The 15,957-nt window shown below is 41.7% G+C and overlaps 2 protein-coding genes across 4 annotated transcripts; one reads left to right on the forward strand and one right to left on the reverse strand.

Annotated features, from left to right (window-relative positions):
- Positions 1-1,068: 1,068 nt before the first annotated feature.
- On the forward strand, positions 1,069-8,223 carry pstpip2 (proline-serine-threonine phosphatase interacting protein 2). Its single transcript, XM_029169390.3, has 13 exons — positions 1,069-1,249; positions 2,177-2,277; positions 3,034-3,108; positions 3,604-3,638; positions 3,753-3,859; positions 3,933-3,995; positions 4,578-4,682; positions 5,150-5,275; positions 5,353-5,451; positions 5,905-6,001; positions 6,139-6,223; positions 6,307-6,338; positions 6,552-8,223. The coding sequence occupies exons 1-13, from the start codon at positions 1,217-1,219 to the stop codon at positions 6,605-6,607; spliced, it is 1,014 nt and encodes a 337-aa protein (XP_029025223.1). The 5' UTR covers positions 1,069-1,216; the 3' UTR covers positions 6,608-8,223.
- On the reverse strand, positions 7,450-15,852 carry dhx29 (DEAH (Asp-Glu-Ala-His) box polypeptide 29). Of its 3 annotated transcripts, none has more exons than XM_029169388.3 (28): positions 15,503-15,850; positions 15,139-15,212; positions 14,763-14,876; positions 14,554-14,683; positions 14,306-14,445; positions 14,071-14,217; positions 13,709-13,835; positions 13,436-13,594; positions 13,081-13,249; positions 12,848-12,968; positions 12,365-12,757; positions 12,021-12,287; positions 11,791-11,934; positions 11,505-11,681; positions 11,206-11,346; positions 10,950-11,094; positions 10,730-10,850; positions 10,546-10,630; positions 10,332-10,420; positions 9,997-10,125; positions 9,828-9,903; positions 9,508-9,732; positions 9,240-9,376; positions 8,999-9,089; positions 8,616-8,912; positions 8,309-8,440; positions 8,050-8,146; positions 7,450-7,912 (listed from the first exon to the last, which is right to left on the reverse strand). In XM_029169388.3, exons 1-28 carry the CDS (start codon positions 15,657-15,659, stop codon positions 7,857-7,859), a joined length of 4,140 nt encoding a protein of 1,379 aa, XP_029025221.1. In that variant the 5' UTR covers positions 15,660-15,850; the 3' UTR covers positions 7,450-7,856. The 3 variants fall into 3 exon arrangements, 2 of the variants coding, with proteins under 2 accessions (XP_029025221.1, XP_029025220.1); XR_003787810.2 differs by having other exon boundaries at positions 7,871-7,912; positions 8,309-8,370; positions 15,503-15,852; XM_029169387.3 differs by having other exon boundaries at positions 7,450-8,146; positions 15,503-15,851.
- Between the last annotated feature and the right edge of the window lie 105 nt (positions 15,853-15,957).

Genomic DNA, 15,957 nt, shown 5'->3' on the forward strand with positions numbered 1-15,957 from the left:
CAGTGACGTCAGTTTGTTTCCTACCTGAGCTGATTGTGATAAGATACAATGTTTTTATACAGAGTGTTGTTTTCCAAAATGTACAACAACAGCAAAGTGATGCAACTTCTCATATGAATATTCAGTAGCTATCATGACATGATATCATGGAAGTATTACACTAGAGTCAAAGTCCTGCATAGGACATCCTATGCAAATGTCTATGAGCCAAAGTCCTTCAGTTATTATGGTAAATACTTTTATTAATATAAAGTATATCATATAAATTAATATAAAGATAATAATATAATATTGAATACTATTTCTTTCATGTTTACTTGGGTTCTCTTGAATTCAATACAGGGTACATGTTGCTGTGAAATGTAGTAGTGTGACAAAATTTAAATATTTTTGTTTTCATACATTGGGGAACAGTCACATGGTCACAAACATTTACTTACTGTAGTGATCCACTAAGTATCCACTATCCACTGCTATAAAACATTTACACCTGCAGGCTGTATTTATGACCATATTCTAAGGGGAGGGAGGTCGTAGTCACAGCCTGCTGAGCACAGGTAAGCCCATTACTGCCACACATACAGTTACACACAGTTAGTCATGTGATGTTGTTTGTCAAAAAACACGTTGGGAAAGTACATTGGGGAATATGTGTTCTGAATCTATGGCGGTCATCTGTGCACACATTATTGTCTTTATTTTGGTCCTAATTTAGTCTTTTTGTCATTATGCATGCTTTTAATGCATTATTGTTATATAGCACGGAACATCAATAGATAAATATAATTACGTATTGTGATTCGTACATGCGCCAAACAATCACCAGATGGCAGCACTCTGTCTAACTATAAAATATGAGAGAAGAGAATCATTATTAGAATGCCTGAATGTGTCTTAACCAGGATTAGTTCTCGTCTTTTTAAACAGCAGACCCAGCGTAGGCGCTACATTGATTCCACTATATTAGGACGTACACGTAAATAAATATATTTTTATCCACACGCTAAGTGTTTTCATTTCCTGTCAGTAAAACTTAGCCGCTCGTGCAAACAGCGATGACGTAGGTGCGTCCCCACTGCGCGTGGGTCATCCTAACCGGCAGCTCGCGCGTGCTCGTCGCGCTTTTACCAGTAGAGGCGACGTCGCGAGATCAGTGTCAGTCAAGCACCGGAGTTGCTGCAACTGTGTTCCTCCTCGTCCGAAACATTTCTCAGCCATGAAAACTCTACATTTCAAGGATTTCTTCTGGGTGAGTGATGAATTGTGTGTTTGTGTATTTATTCAACGTTATTTTTGTTATGAAATTTCAGTTGAAGACCTCCGTTTGCCTCGTAAAACAATCGTGAAGATGCATTAGCTGGCTACATATCACAGCATTAATCGCTGTAATGAAAAGTGTATTTATTGTAATATATTCAGACTGCGTAAATAAAAGTATCAGTACTGGCTTATTATAATCACACCTGTTCCCTGCTTGGCCACAATGCACATACACCAACTGTCATAATCCATGAAGAAAAATGTTTTACTTTAGGTGGAAGACTGGTTACATTTAATACCGTGTAGTTTGGGGTTATGTGCTTTTATATTTTTGAGGAAGGCTTAATGTGCACTCGACTTTATTAACATTATTTGAAGTTATTATGGCTGGTGTTGCTTTTTCCTAATGCAGGAACACCTGAGCTCTTCTCTTCAAATGTTTAACTCATTCTCTTATGTGGCCACATTTTATGATATGCTAATATGCTTACAGATAAGAGCTGACCTGCACTGTTAAGAGCCAGAGTTCCTCAGGCCCGAGTTACTGAGCAAAAGTGTTGTAACTGCAACTTTATTACGCTTTTACAGAGCCAGGCCGTCGGTAACACAGTGATTTTGACATTCACTTGGTTTGGATAATTACATGCTTTTAACTCTGCGTTGACCTAAATTATAGAGGTGTACAGCCAAAAACATCAATTTATACTCAATATAGGAGATTGTAATGTTAAAATGGTTATTTATGGTTGTGTCCTGTTGTTCCAAGAGTGTTGTTGTGTGAATTTAGAAAAAAATCGGTGCTTGTAATAGATGTTCACCTACAGTATGGGCCTGAAACCTGAACCTGAACCTGAAAATAGCATTTCTATAACCATAGATACTCAGCAGTATGACATATTCACCATGTTGCTAACAGAACTCAGAGCTGACCTGCACTGGTGGCTATGATGCCATCATCCAGTACCTGAATGATGGCAAGAGGTCATGCAAGGAGGTGGAGGATTTCATGAAAGCCAGGTAAAAAACTTTTCATGCTAGTATTGCAGAATAGAGTTGAACTAATTCATGGCAGTATGTATGGGACTGCATTGAATTGTACTGTCGTACCATTTTAAAATGGTAAAATACAAAACCGAAAATTTGCCTAACGTAAAAACATAAAATATTTAACCTCAAAAGTTTGCAAAATATCAGTAATTACAAAATAACCAAATGACCTGTAGTGAAACTGAAAGTCAAAAGTTTTTGCATAATGAATGTAGAAACCAGGGTAGAAGAAGTGAAAATATATGAAATATGTGACTTAACCTAAAAAGCACGATAGTTACAGTAAGTGAGTTGTTATGCAGAAATGCATTGTGAAATAAATGGACATCGGCTCATTTAGGCCTCTACTGTATGTGCACTGCACCTGTCTATTTATTATCTAGTTCTGCACTGCAATGCAAGGGTCTAGTGGACCTGAACTAACAACAATGAATACCTATCGGTGGGTTATCTATTAGTTTCAGCTTTAGCCTCAACATGAATAGTAAAAATTACAAATTACAAATAAAAATTACAAATACAGACATAGAGTTTATACAGTAGCATAGTATGACTAGTAGAATCCTGTTTTTCTCTTTTTTCTATGCAAAGCAATAACCAGTACAGTAGTAAAACTGATATCAATTTATATTCTTCATGCATCATTTGCAGATTATCAGTAAAGAGGTTGGATTATTTGATGGCAGTCTTTGTATAGGTTGGACATTTGTTTCTTGTTTGTTTCAGGGCATCAATTGAAGAGAAGTACGCCAAAGAACTCCTGGGTTTGTCTAAGAAGGTGTGTGGACACAATGAGATGAAGTAAGTATTTGACTAGATCAAATACAGTAAATCTGCTGTCTTTCAGTTTGCATTTACATACAAAGCTGAAAGCCAGGTCTTTGTAAAGTCTGGACACCAAGCATCATCGCTGAAAAAGAACAAATGATGATCTCATCATTTATTTTTATCTGTCTTTTATTAATACACCTTTTACTCAGGTTTTATGTGTGTCAGGCTCTTTGCACTAGTGATAATATGGTCTCAGTTTCTGTGTAGGTGTTCAGACTGGTAAGAGGAAGGAAGGCAGAGGCGTGATATTCGTTTCTTAACTTGGTACGATGAATTGCAAAAAAAATAATAGAAGTACAAACGTCTAAAACCCTGCTTTGTCACTACCCTAAAGGGTAGCTTTGACTTCTGCATTGTTTGTTTTGTTGTTTGTTTGTGTCATAATGACATTGATTTTAAAGCAGCTACCAGGTAGCATAATGTGTGGCATACCTAAATCATGTTCCAATCCTCTTGTTCTTTCAGCACATTAAAAAGATCTCTGGATGTGCTCAAATTACGTAAGTGTATTTTTTAATAAAACGCTTTTCCGGCATCATTTACTTGTGTGATTTACTTCATGTTTTTGTGCAGATCACAACTGAAACCTTCTTTTTTCTTGTTTTACTGTGCAGAGACTGAACATGTAAGTCTATCACATTTACAACTGGCTCAGAGCATGAGAGAGGAGGCGAAGAAGCTGGAAGATTTTAGAGAGAAACAAAAAGAAGCAAGGAAAAAGGTGTGTGGTTTTATTACCCAAATGAAGGAAACATTGGGTGATACAAATCTACAAGGTGACCTTGTATTTTCAGATTGAACAACAGATGGATATGCTGCATAAACAGAGGTCATCACAGTTCAAAAAAACAATGGATGTAAGTAATAAACATAAAGGCATGCAAATTACTACAAGTGCAGTTTTTGTTTCTGTTCCTCTTAATGTCTGATTAATAACCAGCAGAGTAGCATATGGACTGATTCACATGTAGATTTAATGATAAACCTAATCCCAGGCTACAGTATGTTACTTCATGTCAGATGAGTTACAGACTAAGAAATGGCTCTTCCTCTTTGTTTGGGGAAGTTGTGTTGCTTAGTCTGATACAGACACATTTATTACCATGGATCATATTAACAAATAGGGAAATATAATATAATATTCAAATAAGAAGGAATTGCTAGTATCAACACAGCTTGTGTAGAAGACCAAAGCAACCAGTTTATATTAAAGCTATAGTTTAGAGATTATTTAGTCTTCTAATTGAAAATGGATTAACAAACTAGACCAATAACAACAATTAAACAAGATATAAAAACTTTTATATACACAATACACAAACCACACAGAGTCCTGTTTATCCATAGCATGTTTTAAAGTATATAGAACATTAAAATGAGCAGTATATAGTTTAAAGATGAACAATGCACTGTAACGCTAAATGTGGTGCTGCCCCCAGTCGAAGAAGGCGTATGAACAGAAGTGCAGAGATAAAGAAGAAGCTGAACAGAACGTGAACCGAAACACCAACACAGGCACCAACAACACAAAGCAAATGGAGAAGGTACAGGGAAGCTTCTCACTAATGTTTTCTAAGAATAGAAGATGTACCGTTTAAACGTGGAACTCCTATTTTTCTGCCGTTAGACATTTTGTTAGGATTTTCTTTTAGTTTTGCAGCGTATTATTGCACATAAATCACACTGAGCCATGAAAGCATCCGTGATGAGCTCTAGTGTGGGACAAGGCATCGGGATCATTACTACCACTATTATTACCAAAGGTTTGTCATTATCTAGTTGTGAACTCATGACCCAAAATGATTTGAATGTTACGGTATGAAAGCAATTTATGGCTTCATTGTCTTCGGGTGTGGCCATTCACTGGTAGTGCACAGGTACAGTATAGGTGCTGGTAAATCATTGGCGTTTACACATCTTACATTGTCCTTGTGCAGTCCCTGACTTGTGTGTTTGTGAGCAGCCAAGCTGACAGTGTTGTAAACGACTCATGTTCTTCTGTCTTACTTAGCTCACCACAAAAGCACAACAGGCAAAACACAATGCAGAGGAAGCGGACCGGATATACCAACAGAACGTGAACTCGCTGGCAAAGATCAGAGAAGACTGGTTAAGGGAATTCGTCAAGGCCTGTGAAGTAAGAGGCTAAACACATCACTGTTACTTGTGTACAACAAGTGTATTCAGACATTTCTTGTATGTTGTCCTTTGCAGATATTTGAAAAACAGTCAATGGAGCGAATCAACTTTCTGAGAAACACAGTTTGGACTCACCTCAACCAGCTGTCGCTGCAGTGTGTGACCAGTGATGAGGTAGCGCCCACCGTTACAGAAAGCTCAAATTTATTAGAATATTTGTATAGTCATAGAGTGGGTTATGGATCAAATCAGAGTATCATGTATATACCAAGCTCTGTGTCCCTGCTTTGTAAAGGTTACTCTTTGGGTTTAGCGTAAGCGATGCAATTAACCCTGCAGCAAATAGCTAGTTTCAAAGAAAAGGCCCTGCAGGTCTAGATGGTCAGCAGACAATATGAAGGAGTAAAAAGCAGGTATGACTGAGACCAAATCAGCAGTAGAAGCTGGCACCAACATGGATACACATTGAGATGTTGTGGATGAATGCAGAACTAGCTCAGGACCTAATGCCACTGTGGTATTTTTAGCCTGTTCTGCATTTGTCCTAACGCAGCATGGGTTGGACTGTGCAAACTGGACTATGATCCTGTTTTCATTGTGTCTGTGTGTTTCTGTGTGGGTGTATAGCTGTATGAGGAAGTGAGAAAGTCATTGGAGCAGTGTGATGTGCAGGAAGACATTGAACACTTTGTAAGCCTCCGACAGACTGGAGACAAACCACCAGGTATGTCAGAAGCCCACTGATAATACAGTGCATGTAACCATTAACCTGTGCTGAAATGCAGAGGAACAGACGTTAGTTGTCAGATGCACAAGCAGTTTTAAGTACATTATATTGAATATTTTTTTCTTTTCTTACAGCTCAGATTATGTATGATAACTTCTACTGTGGCCAGAAATCTCAAATCGGAGTGTCACACTCTCGACTAGGACCAGCGATATTCAGGTATTGTAAGCAGGAGCAGGGCGTTAGGAGAGGCTGCAACAAGCTGTTATTTCACAGCACTGACTAAAGTGATCTCATTCCAGAAGGGGGCCATTACCAGATCCAACACGCAGCGGTGAGTATGAGTATAATGGGAATTTTGATTGTTGTATGTGTATGATGTGTTTTAGCCAAGGACAGCTGAAGAGGCTTTGCTTCACGAGCTTCAGAAAGCGTCTGTCCCTCCAGTCGTCTGCAGTGAATGTGGGAGTTGTTGTGTTGTGTCTTTCTGTTCCACGGCTCCGCTTTAAAACGTAACATCGGGTTTGGTTGTTTGCTCTGATTGCAGATGATGCCACGTACTCCACAGTGGAGGATTCTGAGTACAGCGTAATCCAATACTGACACACGGCTCGGCTGGAGGAGTTAATGTACGTCCTGCGTTGTGCTGGAGCTTTGCAATGTCTTCTTACATCCTCATTCATGTTTCCCTGTAGAGGCGAGGCCCTAAAACTCTGTGTCATTACAGTGTAGTTACACTCACACTGAAACTAAGACTGCTCTTCTAACGTTAGTGTCATAACAAGAGCAATTTTTTAGTTTCACACAAACGTTAGAAAACCTGTATATTTTGCAAATTTTCTACTTGGTACCTATTTTATTGTACTATGCCTATTTTGGTCCAAAATTCTCCTCCCACTGGGGCAATTTAATTCATCTGAGGGAGGTGTAAATCATAGATTTGGAGAAAGGTATTTTAGGCATTGTATTTTAAGGTCGTGTTTACTTTTTAAACTATGACTGTCTAAAATTAGGACTTTGCCCTATATTTTGATAGATTTACATTTAAGCTTAGGGAATAAATGAAATCAAATACATCATGGGTAACTTAAAAGTAATTTTTAGATACAGAACTTATATATTAGATTCGCTGTTTCATGGCTGTTTCATGGCTGTTTCATGGTGGTTTTATAATGCAATTCTGTGAATTTATAATAGTATTATACTTTTAATTTTAGAAGTTAACAAAACAAGACATCTTTATACTTGTTTTCATTTCCTCTTCGATCTGGAAGTAGCATGTCAGCTGACTGCAGTCCAGTGGTTAGTGGTTGTCTTAAAATCGACTTTTGACAATTGAAACATATTTTGCACCTTAGATTTGTTCGGTTTATGTTAAACATCATTTGTAAAAAAACTAAAGCTGAGCTGGTGGCAACAGTTTTATACTCCATACTTACTTACACTTGATCTTCAAGGCTTTTATTACCTTCGTGACTCATCAGGCAGAAATTATACTTCTTTTACCGTCAACTGTTTACCATTTTTAACACAGTTTGTTTGTGGTCTGTCATCAACCCTCATATTTAATAGTAAAGACAGCATCACCATTTATGTCCACCAACCATGAATCACACCGCTTAAATTAAAACCCAGTGGAGCTTTACTTGACTACTTTTGGCATCATCGTTATCTCATTAATTTGTTGTTAGCTTCTGTGTGATTACGAGCCATCAGTTCATCTCTAGGATGTCTCCAGAGGGCTTGAAATGGGAAGCACAGCAGGATTACAGGACACAGAGGCCTGTCGATAGCATGGGGAAAATCCCTAGTATCAAGGCTCTTGTGAGGAAAATCTTCTGGTGACCGTTAATCAAACAGCATGCTCAGATTTGATCAGATCCAGAATCATCTGGATGGTCCTCTCACCTAAATAAAAAAAAGACACAATTAGACGAAACAATTAACAACAATAAAATTAAATATTTTAGAGGATAATAAAAAATCTCAAGACTCATAACTAAATAAAGCCAGTCTCTTTGAACATAATGTTGACCCTAATTTACCTTCCAGGTTCATTTTAGGATTTTCCAGCTTCTTTTGAAGCAAAGAGTCAATCACCTTCCTCAGGTGTTTAAAGATCACACCGATCCGTACGGGAGCCTGTAAAAGGTGCATGTAAAGCTGAATAAGCTGGGGTTTTCTCCATTAAAAACGTTTGATTGCTTTGAAAACCTACAGTATATGTTTTGTGGTCCTTTCAATCTACAGTTGTATCAGCTACAGCCTTAGTCAGTGAGCGCTTTGACCCAGGTGACCTCTGACCTGAAAGTGGATCCATCCATCTAGAGTGATGAGTCTCTCTCTGTGCTGAATGTCGATGTCACCTCCAAACAGCAGCAAAGGGAAAGGAGATATCAGAGTGGTGTCTCTCAAGTAGATCTTACTGTACTTCACCTGTGGATAAACCTCTATTAGGACCAAAAGATAGAGAATTATTCTCACTCACACACACACACACACACACACACACACACACACACACACACACACACACACACACACACACACACACACACACACGCACACACACACACACACACACACACACACACACACACTTCAGCATTACCTTCTCCTGGTACAGCAGCCAACCATGGACCTGCAGGGTGCGGTTAACGGATGAGGGATGGACCTGAGCTTTGCCCTGAGGGGTCTCCGCCGTGCATGTGACTCGTTCGAGCACATCCACAGAAGGGGTGCACAACACCCGGGCCACGCTGTCGTAGAGGCCTGCTGTCAGCGCTGCGTTCACGACCGAGATCTGGTCCCTGGAGAGCGCAGCCGCCTGCAGCTTCGTGTGGGCAGACGAGCGAGTGGACCAGAAACCTGCCTGCTCCATCATCCTCATCAGCTCCAGCTTCACATCCTGGGGGGAAAGATGTCACATCCGTATTAGAAATAATCTGTGTTAAAATCACTAGAGAGAATCTCAGGTCAGGACGTGCTTCACACCTCTATTGTAATGAGAGCTGTCCGATTGAGGAAGTGTTTTCTACAATAGGACATTTCTGCTCTCGCTCCATCGCACTGTGAGTTCTTCCACCTGAGTTGACACAGTTGGAAAGTAGGTCATCAGAAAGAAATGTTGCTTTTGTCATAGCAATGTCAACAGGAAGACACCACACAAAAAACAATTCATTTTTCATAGGCAGAAAAATCTGTTTGAGGAAGAATATTTGAGGATGTTTCATACCCCAGATAAGCGTTGTACATGGTGAGGTGATCTGAGTTAGCTAACGCCAGTGTGGCCTTGGCCAGGTTAGCCTCCTCCTTTCTATTCATTGGCGTGGAGAAAGGAGACTTCTCAGTGATGGCTGCCGCAATGGTTGCCTAGAACAAATGCCCAATTTACAGCTGAAACTAGTCAAGACCAAACTTAAAGTTCGAAATAACAGGCAAAAAAAGAGATGCAAACATGACGATATATGCTCAAATTTATACTTTGGGGTGTTGTGACCTACTATTGGCTCCAGGCAGCCGAAGATGGCTCCATAAATCAGCATCTTTCCTATCTTGACATTGACTGGCAGGCTCGCCAGGTGCTGTCCCAGAGGGGTGAGGAGATGGTTGCTGGGGTGACACGCACCAATCCTCCTCAGCAAGTTGACGGCGTTGTTGACCGACTGAGGCTGAGGAGCATCCAGGGCCCGGCTCAGGAAGTCCTCTGGGGAGCCGTACTCACATTTCTGCCAGGGGAGAGTGTGAACAGGCAGGAGTGAAGGACACATCAAACAGAAGCTGTATTTGTCTGCATCTGTGCAGCAGTGCAAGGTTTATATACCATTATATGAAGACAGAGCTCCTCCAGTGGGACGCGAAGTATCTCTGGAATGGAGTACTCCATGAAGGCATCGAATCTGTTTAAAGGGGTTAAACAAGAGCAGCATTAACCAAAAAAGAAACCTGACTATTTGAATAACTTGTTTTTTTCTGTAGAGTGAATGTCCGACCTGTATTTAGGGTAGAGTCTGAAGCAGAAGCCGTTTCGAACACGTCCCGCTCTCCCCTGCCTTTGGAGGGCGCTGGCCTTAGAAACAAACGTTTCCACCAGAGAACTCATCTGGCTGCTTTCATGGTACCTGAACACAGCAGACTGGATTTAACGCGCCATCAATTTAATAGAGTTTGTCTTTTTCTGTGGTTAAAATCCATTCCAGAAATCGTTAGAGGGGGGAAATTCCCGTTTGCTAGACACATATCACAGACTTATTTAATAAAACACTTCCTACATCCACCTGCTCAATAATATAACAAAACTGTTCAGGTTCAGTTAACAATCCCTTACTTATTTTCTTTGGTCTTTCCAGTGTCTATGACGAAGACAACGTCAGGAATAGTCACACCTGTCTCAGCAATGTTGGTCGACAACACAATCTAAAAGGCAGAGGAAGTGGAGCAGAGATTATGTCGTAAATAATAAATATAATGCTTCAATTCAATCTGCTCTGTTTTCAGATTTAAGTGTTGTACGTTTAATACTATTACATGTTTAATTGTACCTTTCTAACTCCTGCATGTGGCACAGTAAAGGCAGCAGCCTGGTCCTTTGATGAGAGAGACGAGTGGAGAGCAACTATCCGGTACCTGATGAATAAAAATGATTTCATAAAGTGTAAAGATCTGTGTGTGTGTGTGTGTGTGTGTGTGTGTGTGTGTGTGTGTGTGTGTGTGTGTGTGTGTCACCTGTGTTTGTCCCTGAATCTCTTGTCTGAGGTCAACAGATCGTAAAGCTGCTGGATGTGAGCCAGACCTGGAAGGAACACGAGGACAGCTCCATCCACCTCTGCAAACTGTGGGGATTTGTCTGGCAGAAATCAATTGTATTAGGTACGAGACTAGGTAGGTAAGATGTGCTGGCGTGTATTTTGTGATATCTAAAATAAGTATTATTATTTGTTTGTACCTAGGTAGTCGATAAGGTCAATCAGCAAGTCCATGTTGATCTTATTGGGGTTCATGTATTGCAGCACCTGCCGGGTCCTGCTGCTGAAGTGGCTGAGTTCAGGACCCAGGTCCCAGCCTGAAGAGGAGTCTTTCACTATCACCTCCTGAAGACACAAAGCTCACAGGTGATTCTCAGACAGGCGTTACCCTGGAGCACAAGGTGCAAAGGAGACAAATAATGCTTTTTTTCCACATAATATTACAGAGGACATTACCTGGTGTTGCAAAGTCTTGCCGCCCTTCTGGGTGACAGAGATGCTGACTTCCTCTTCTTCCTCAAGGATTCTCTGGCAGTACTCAGAGTCCTTCTCCAGGACATAACCCGTCTCCTCTACAATGTCTTCCAAGTGAAACACCTGGACAGAAAATCGCTGGAGCCTGAGATCTTGTTTTCGACTAAAAATGCTTTTTCTGGTATGACCTAATCTGGACGGATGTAGCTCTTCGCTGACAAACACTACACAGTCACATCTTGCTGAAACGTAACCACACAAATGGCGAGAGCTCAGCTCACCTCAACTGGGAAGGTCCGTCCAGGAACGCTGATAACTGGGCAGCGGCTGAAGTAGCTGGAGAACTTGTCGCAATCCACCGTGGCGCTCATGAGGATCAGGCGCAGGGCTGACCTCTTCATGACGACATCCTTCAGGATGGTTAGCAGGAAGTCTGACTGCACGCTACGCTCGTGGACCTCAGAACACAAACGTGGGCAGGCATGCACTTAATTAGCAGATGAAGCTAATTAAATGCTGGTAGCTTTTAGCTTATTGCAAATCCACAAAACTGCAAACTGCTTGTACCTCGTCTACGATGATGTGCGTCAGGGAGCTCAGCTGTCTGTCATGCTGGAGCTTCCTGAGCAGAACTCCAGTGGTGCAGTACAGCAGACGGGTCCATTCCCCAGACAGATTCTCCATTCGGATCTGATATCCACACAGCGACGACTAAAACAGGATTAAAACATTACCATTAAAGCAGATGACAGACGTCTATATTGATGCACACAACACGGCCTCTTTTTATGTTTCACCTTTGATCCTGGTCCGTCCTCGCAGCCCAGCTCCTCGGTCACTCTGCTGGCCAGGCTCACTGCAGATATCCGGCGGGGCTGGGTCACCACTATGTTGCAGGGTTGTGGCACTTTGCCCCCAGCCAGGAGCTGCTCCAGCAGGAACTGAGGGATCTGGGTGCTCTTTCCGCTGCCCGTCTCACCAGCCACCACCACCACCGGGTGGCGCTGCAGAGCCTCCAGGACATGATGCCGATTCTGAAAGACGGGGAGCTGCTCTCGCTCTGCCTGAAAGGTGAAACGCTTGTTGACATACACAGCCGGTCTCACATGCATTAGACTGTGCCATGCTGACGTGGGCGTACCTGCAGTTTTCGGGCCAACGGGGATTTTTTCAGCTTCATTAACAGTTCTCTGGCTGCCTCAAGTGCGCCTGCTTCTTCTTTCCTCCCTCCCATTTTATCACTCTTGCCTGCCAGTTCACCTCCTCCGTCCCCAATCTCAAGACCAGCCAGGTTCTCCCAGGATTCCTCAGGGTCTTCATCCCCGACTTGGCCCTGCCCCACTTGAGCTTTGAAACCACACTCCTGGTCTTGACTTTGGTTCTGCTGCTGTTTGAGTCGGGTCAAGAGCCGGGAGATAAACTGGTCACGGGGTTTGTTGGCAGCGGTGCGGCTCTCTTCCTGCCGATGCTGCTCACTGTCTCTCCACTCCAGCCACACATCTCTGTAGGTGGGAGGCAGGAGCTGGTGCACCGACTAGGAGCCAAAGATTCGCAGAGGGATTAGACAAAATTATTTGCTAAACAAACAAATTTGTAGTATCTCCTGCTGGGTTATATGTTGTACCTGTCCTTTAACTAGGTTGTAAAGTGCCAGTGTGGCTGCCAGATGTTGAGCCTGCATACTGTCCTCAGTCAGAATAGTTGGACAAACTTCCAGCACATCTTCTGCCCTCTGAACACGCACCCTAAGAGTGATACAGTAATATTATTTATTATTTCTCTAACAACAACAACTGCCATCTATTTGTCTGTAGAGACAACAATTCATCAGCAGCACATTGCGTGCAACACACTTACTTGCATCTCCAGTGTCTTCCAGCAGCCACTTTGTGAAATGCCGGCGGCGGACTCTTCGGCAAGTTCTTCCTCACCCAGTCGATGAGGAACTGTTTGGGAGACTTTCCGGTCCAGCTGCGAGCTGTGTAGTCAAAATTACGGATGTCCTTCGGCTGGTTCTTTTTCACAGCTTTGAGGGAAAATTTTAAAAAACGACACAATGCCACCATTACATCACATGTGTTTTGGACATTGTTGCTGGTTACTGGTGAGCCAATGCAGTATCTATTTCAGCAATATTGTCGTTATGACTTCGCTTGTGCAGATCCATCGATAGATTAATTTGGCTGAGGGTATGTTAATTTGTGGCATGAACCTTTTTCTGCAGGGGGGGGCTTCTCAGCTTGTTCAAATAACTTAAAACTGAGATCTTCCTTGTCCTCAGTAACAGGAAGCATCTTCTTTTCCTTCTGTGGCACATCCACCACTTTAATAGCAGGATTGAACATGGGGTGAGACTCCAGCTGCTTCATTTCTACAAAGAGAAAATATGTTACACTTGCATGTTTACTTTTGACAACATTGAGGTGTTTGTTGAGGTGCACTTTAGATATTGTAAAGCTAATACAAGTGTAGCTGAAACAAGCACCTTGTTGAATGATGCGGACTCTGTCCTGTGCCATTCGCTGGCCAACCTTGTCTGCTTTGGCCTTCGCAGCAGCAGCTGTTTCTTTGCTGTCATACAGTTGAGCAGTGAGGATCAAATATCTGTCATTCTACACAGCACAAAATCAGAAAGAAAAGTAGGAAAACAAAGGTTAACATATTTTTTATTTGCTTTGTGGAAGAGTTAGATGATCGATCACTGCTGTGACAAGCTACAATTAGCAGCTTATTGGATCTCAAATTCAAAATCTTTAACAACAATACACATTTAATAAAGTGTTCAATTTGTCCTTAATTCTTTTATGTAGAAGTGAATATTTGGATGTCAACTTTAATTTTACGCACTGGGTCAAACTTTTCCTCCAGTTCAGGATTATTTGCAGTCTTCTTTCCTTGGCCTTCCTCCTCTTCCTCCTCCTCTTCGTCACTGCTCTGTTCTGCATACCTCAAGATCCAATCCTTCATACTTGCAGCTTCATCCTTTTCTGTGGCCTGTCAGACACCAAACACACTTCTCACATGATATATTCTGACTATATTTGTCTAACTTGCAAAGACATATGTAAACAGGCACACAAACCTTGCTGGTCTCTTTATGGTCATTGGTAGATGCTTTGGGGCTCTGGGCTACAGGTTTCTGCTGAGCTTGAGGCTGGAATCTGGGCCTGTTTTTCTGACTCTCCTCCTGCATCTGCTGACTGAACCCTTCAGGCAGCTCCTCTGTGACATAAACATACACAGAAAATACATAATAAAAAACACAATCTTCATGAATTTGTTTCCTCCACAGCTACAGTACATGGGAATAATATCCAATAAATCCATCACCATCTCTAAGGTTGAGGCAGAGCCAGTCAAGAGCAGAGAGGAGGTCCCCTCCATACAGCACGCTGCTCTTCATCGCCTCCTCGATGTGTTCTCTCTTAAAGTTGAACTTCTGCAGAGCTGTGTATAAGTCCTACAGGCACAACAACAGAAAGTCAACCTGTATGCAGCCAACCACAACCGAAAAACAATCAGCTGCAGCTTTTCTTTACCAGCAGTTTCTTGTTGGTAAGCCTGCCTGATATGGGTCCTTTGTCCCCATTATCCTGCCTGAACTCATTGATCAGCTTGATAATCTTCTTCTCCAGATCAGCTTGAATTGCAATCTGTATTAAATGAGTGGCCAGTTAGAAATCTGTCTGTTATCAGTCTGTAAAAAAAGTACAATTTAATGTTGCTCATTATATTGGCTGTGAATAACAACATCTGTTAGATCTTAGATGTTACATCTGGTAAAAATATAACTCAGATATGATGCTTAATTGTCAGCAACCCATTTAATGTTTTAATGTCACGACTGCACGACATAACGACTGCAGGGTACTTTGATCACTTTCAGAAAAAAACGGGGTACAACAGCTGACTTACTTTGAGAATCGACTTGTCTGAGACCCCACCTGTATCAACCTGCGCAGCATTGACAAGGCTGTAGGTCTTTGGGGCTGGAGTGACGACAAAACAGATGTTAGCTAGATGTCATGTCATGTTATTTTAACGATCATATTCACTGATATTATCAAGTATTCCTAAAACCAAGGTATTTTCTTCTACCACTGATGCTTTTTTTGTTTACATATCTACAATAACGCATATTTTCAGGCAGATCAGGCAGCAACTCACCACTGTTATACAGTAAATAGGCTACAGGTAATGTTGTTTTTACATTGTCTGTCTGCCTGTACAGTGACGTGAAGGTAAACTTATCATAGGCACATTTTGCCCTTAATGACACCTTTGGACTTGTTCTCCTTGGCTGCTTTGGTCGGCTTGTCGCTGGCTGGTTGTTTTTTCGGTTCTTCTGACCCGCCGCGACCCGCTGCAGAGGCTGCTATCACCGCAGCCACCGGAGCAGCTGATTGCGCCGCCGACTTTTTCTTCTTTCCACCCATTTGGTCACTCAAACACGGATTGTCCTTGAGTACGTTATGTGGCCATGTAGTGACGAGACATCATTCAAAATGTGTTGTTCATAATGATGATGGTGGTGATCAGAAAGCAAAAATTGCTATTCTAGCTTCCACGAATCCTTACACGAGACAGCTTGGTTGATTTTTGGACAACGCGGCTGCCGTAGACAAACCATGTGGTGCATTACTGAAAATCGGAGAAATGGAGAGAATATCTTGGGCATCCTTATTGAGATCCTAATTTAATTACCCCTGTCAAACTCTATAATAGCAAATAAAA

The sequence above is a fragment of the Betta splendens genome, chromosome 12 (assembly GCF_900634795.4).
Source record: "Betta splendens chromosome 12, fBetSpl5.4, whole genome shotgun sequence".
Classification (NCBI taxonomy): domain Eukaryota; kingdom Metazoa; phylum Chordata; class Actinopteri; order Anabantiformes; family Osphronemidae; genus Betta; species Betta splendens.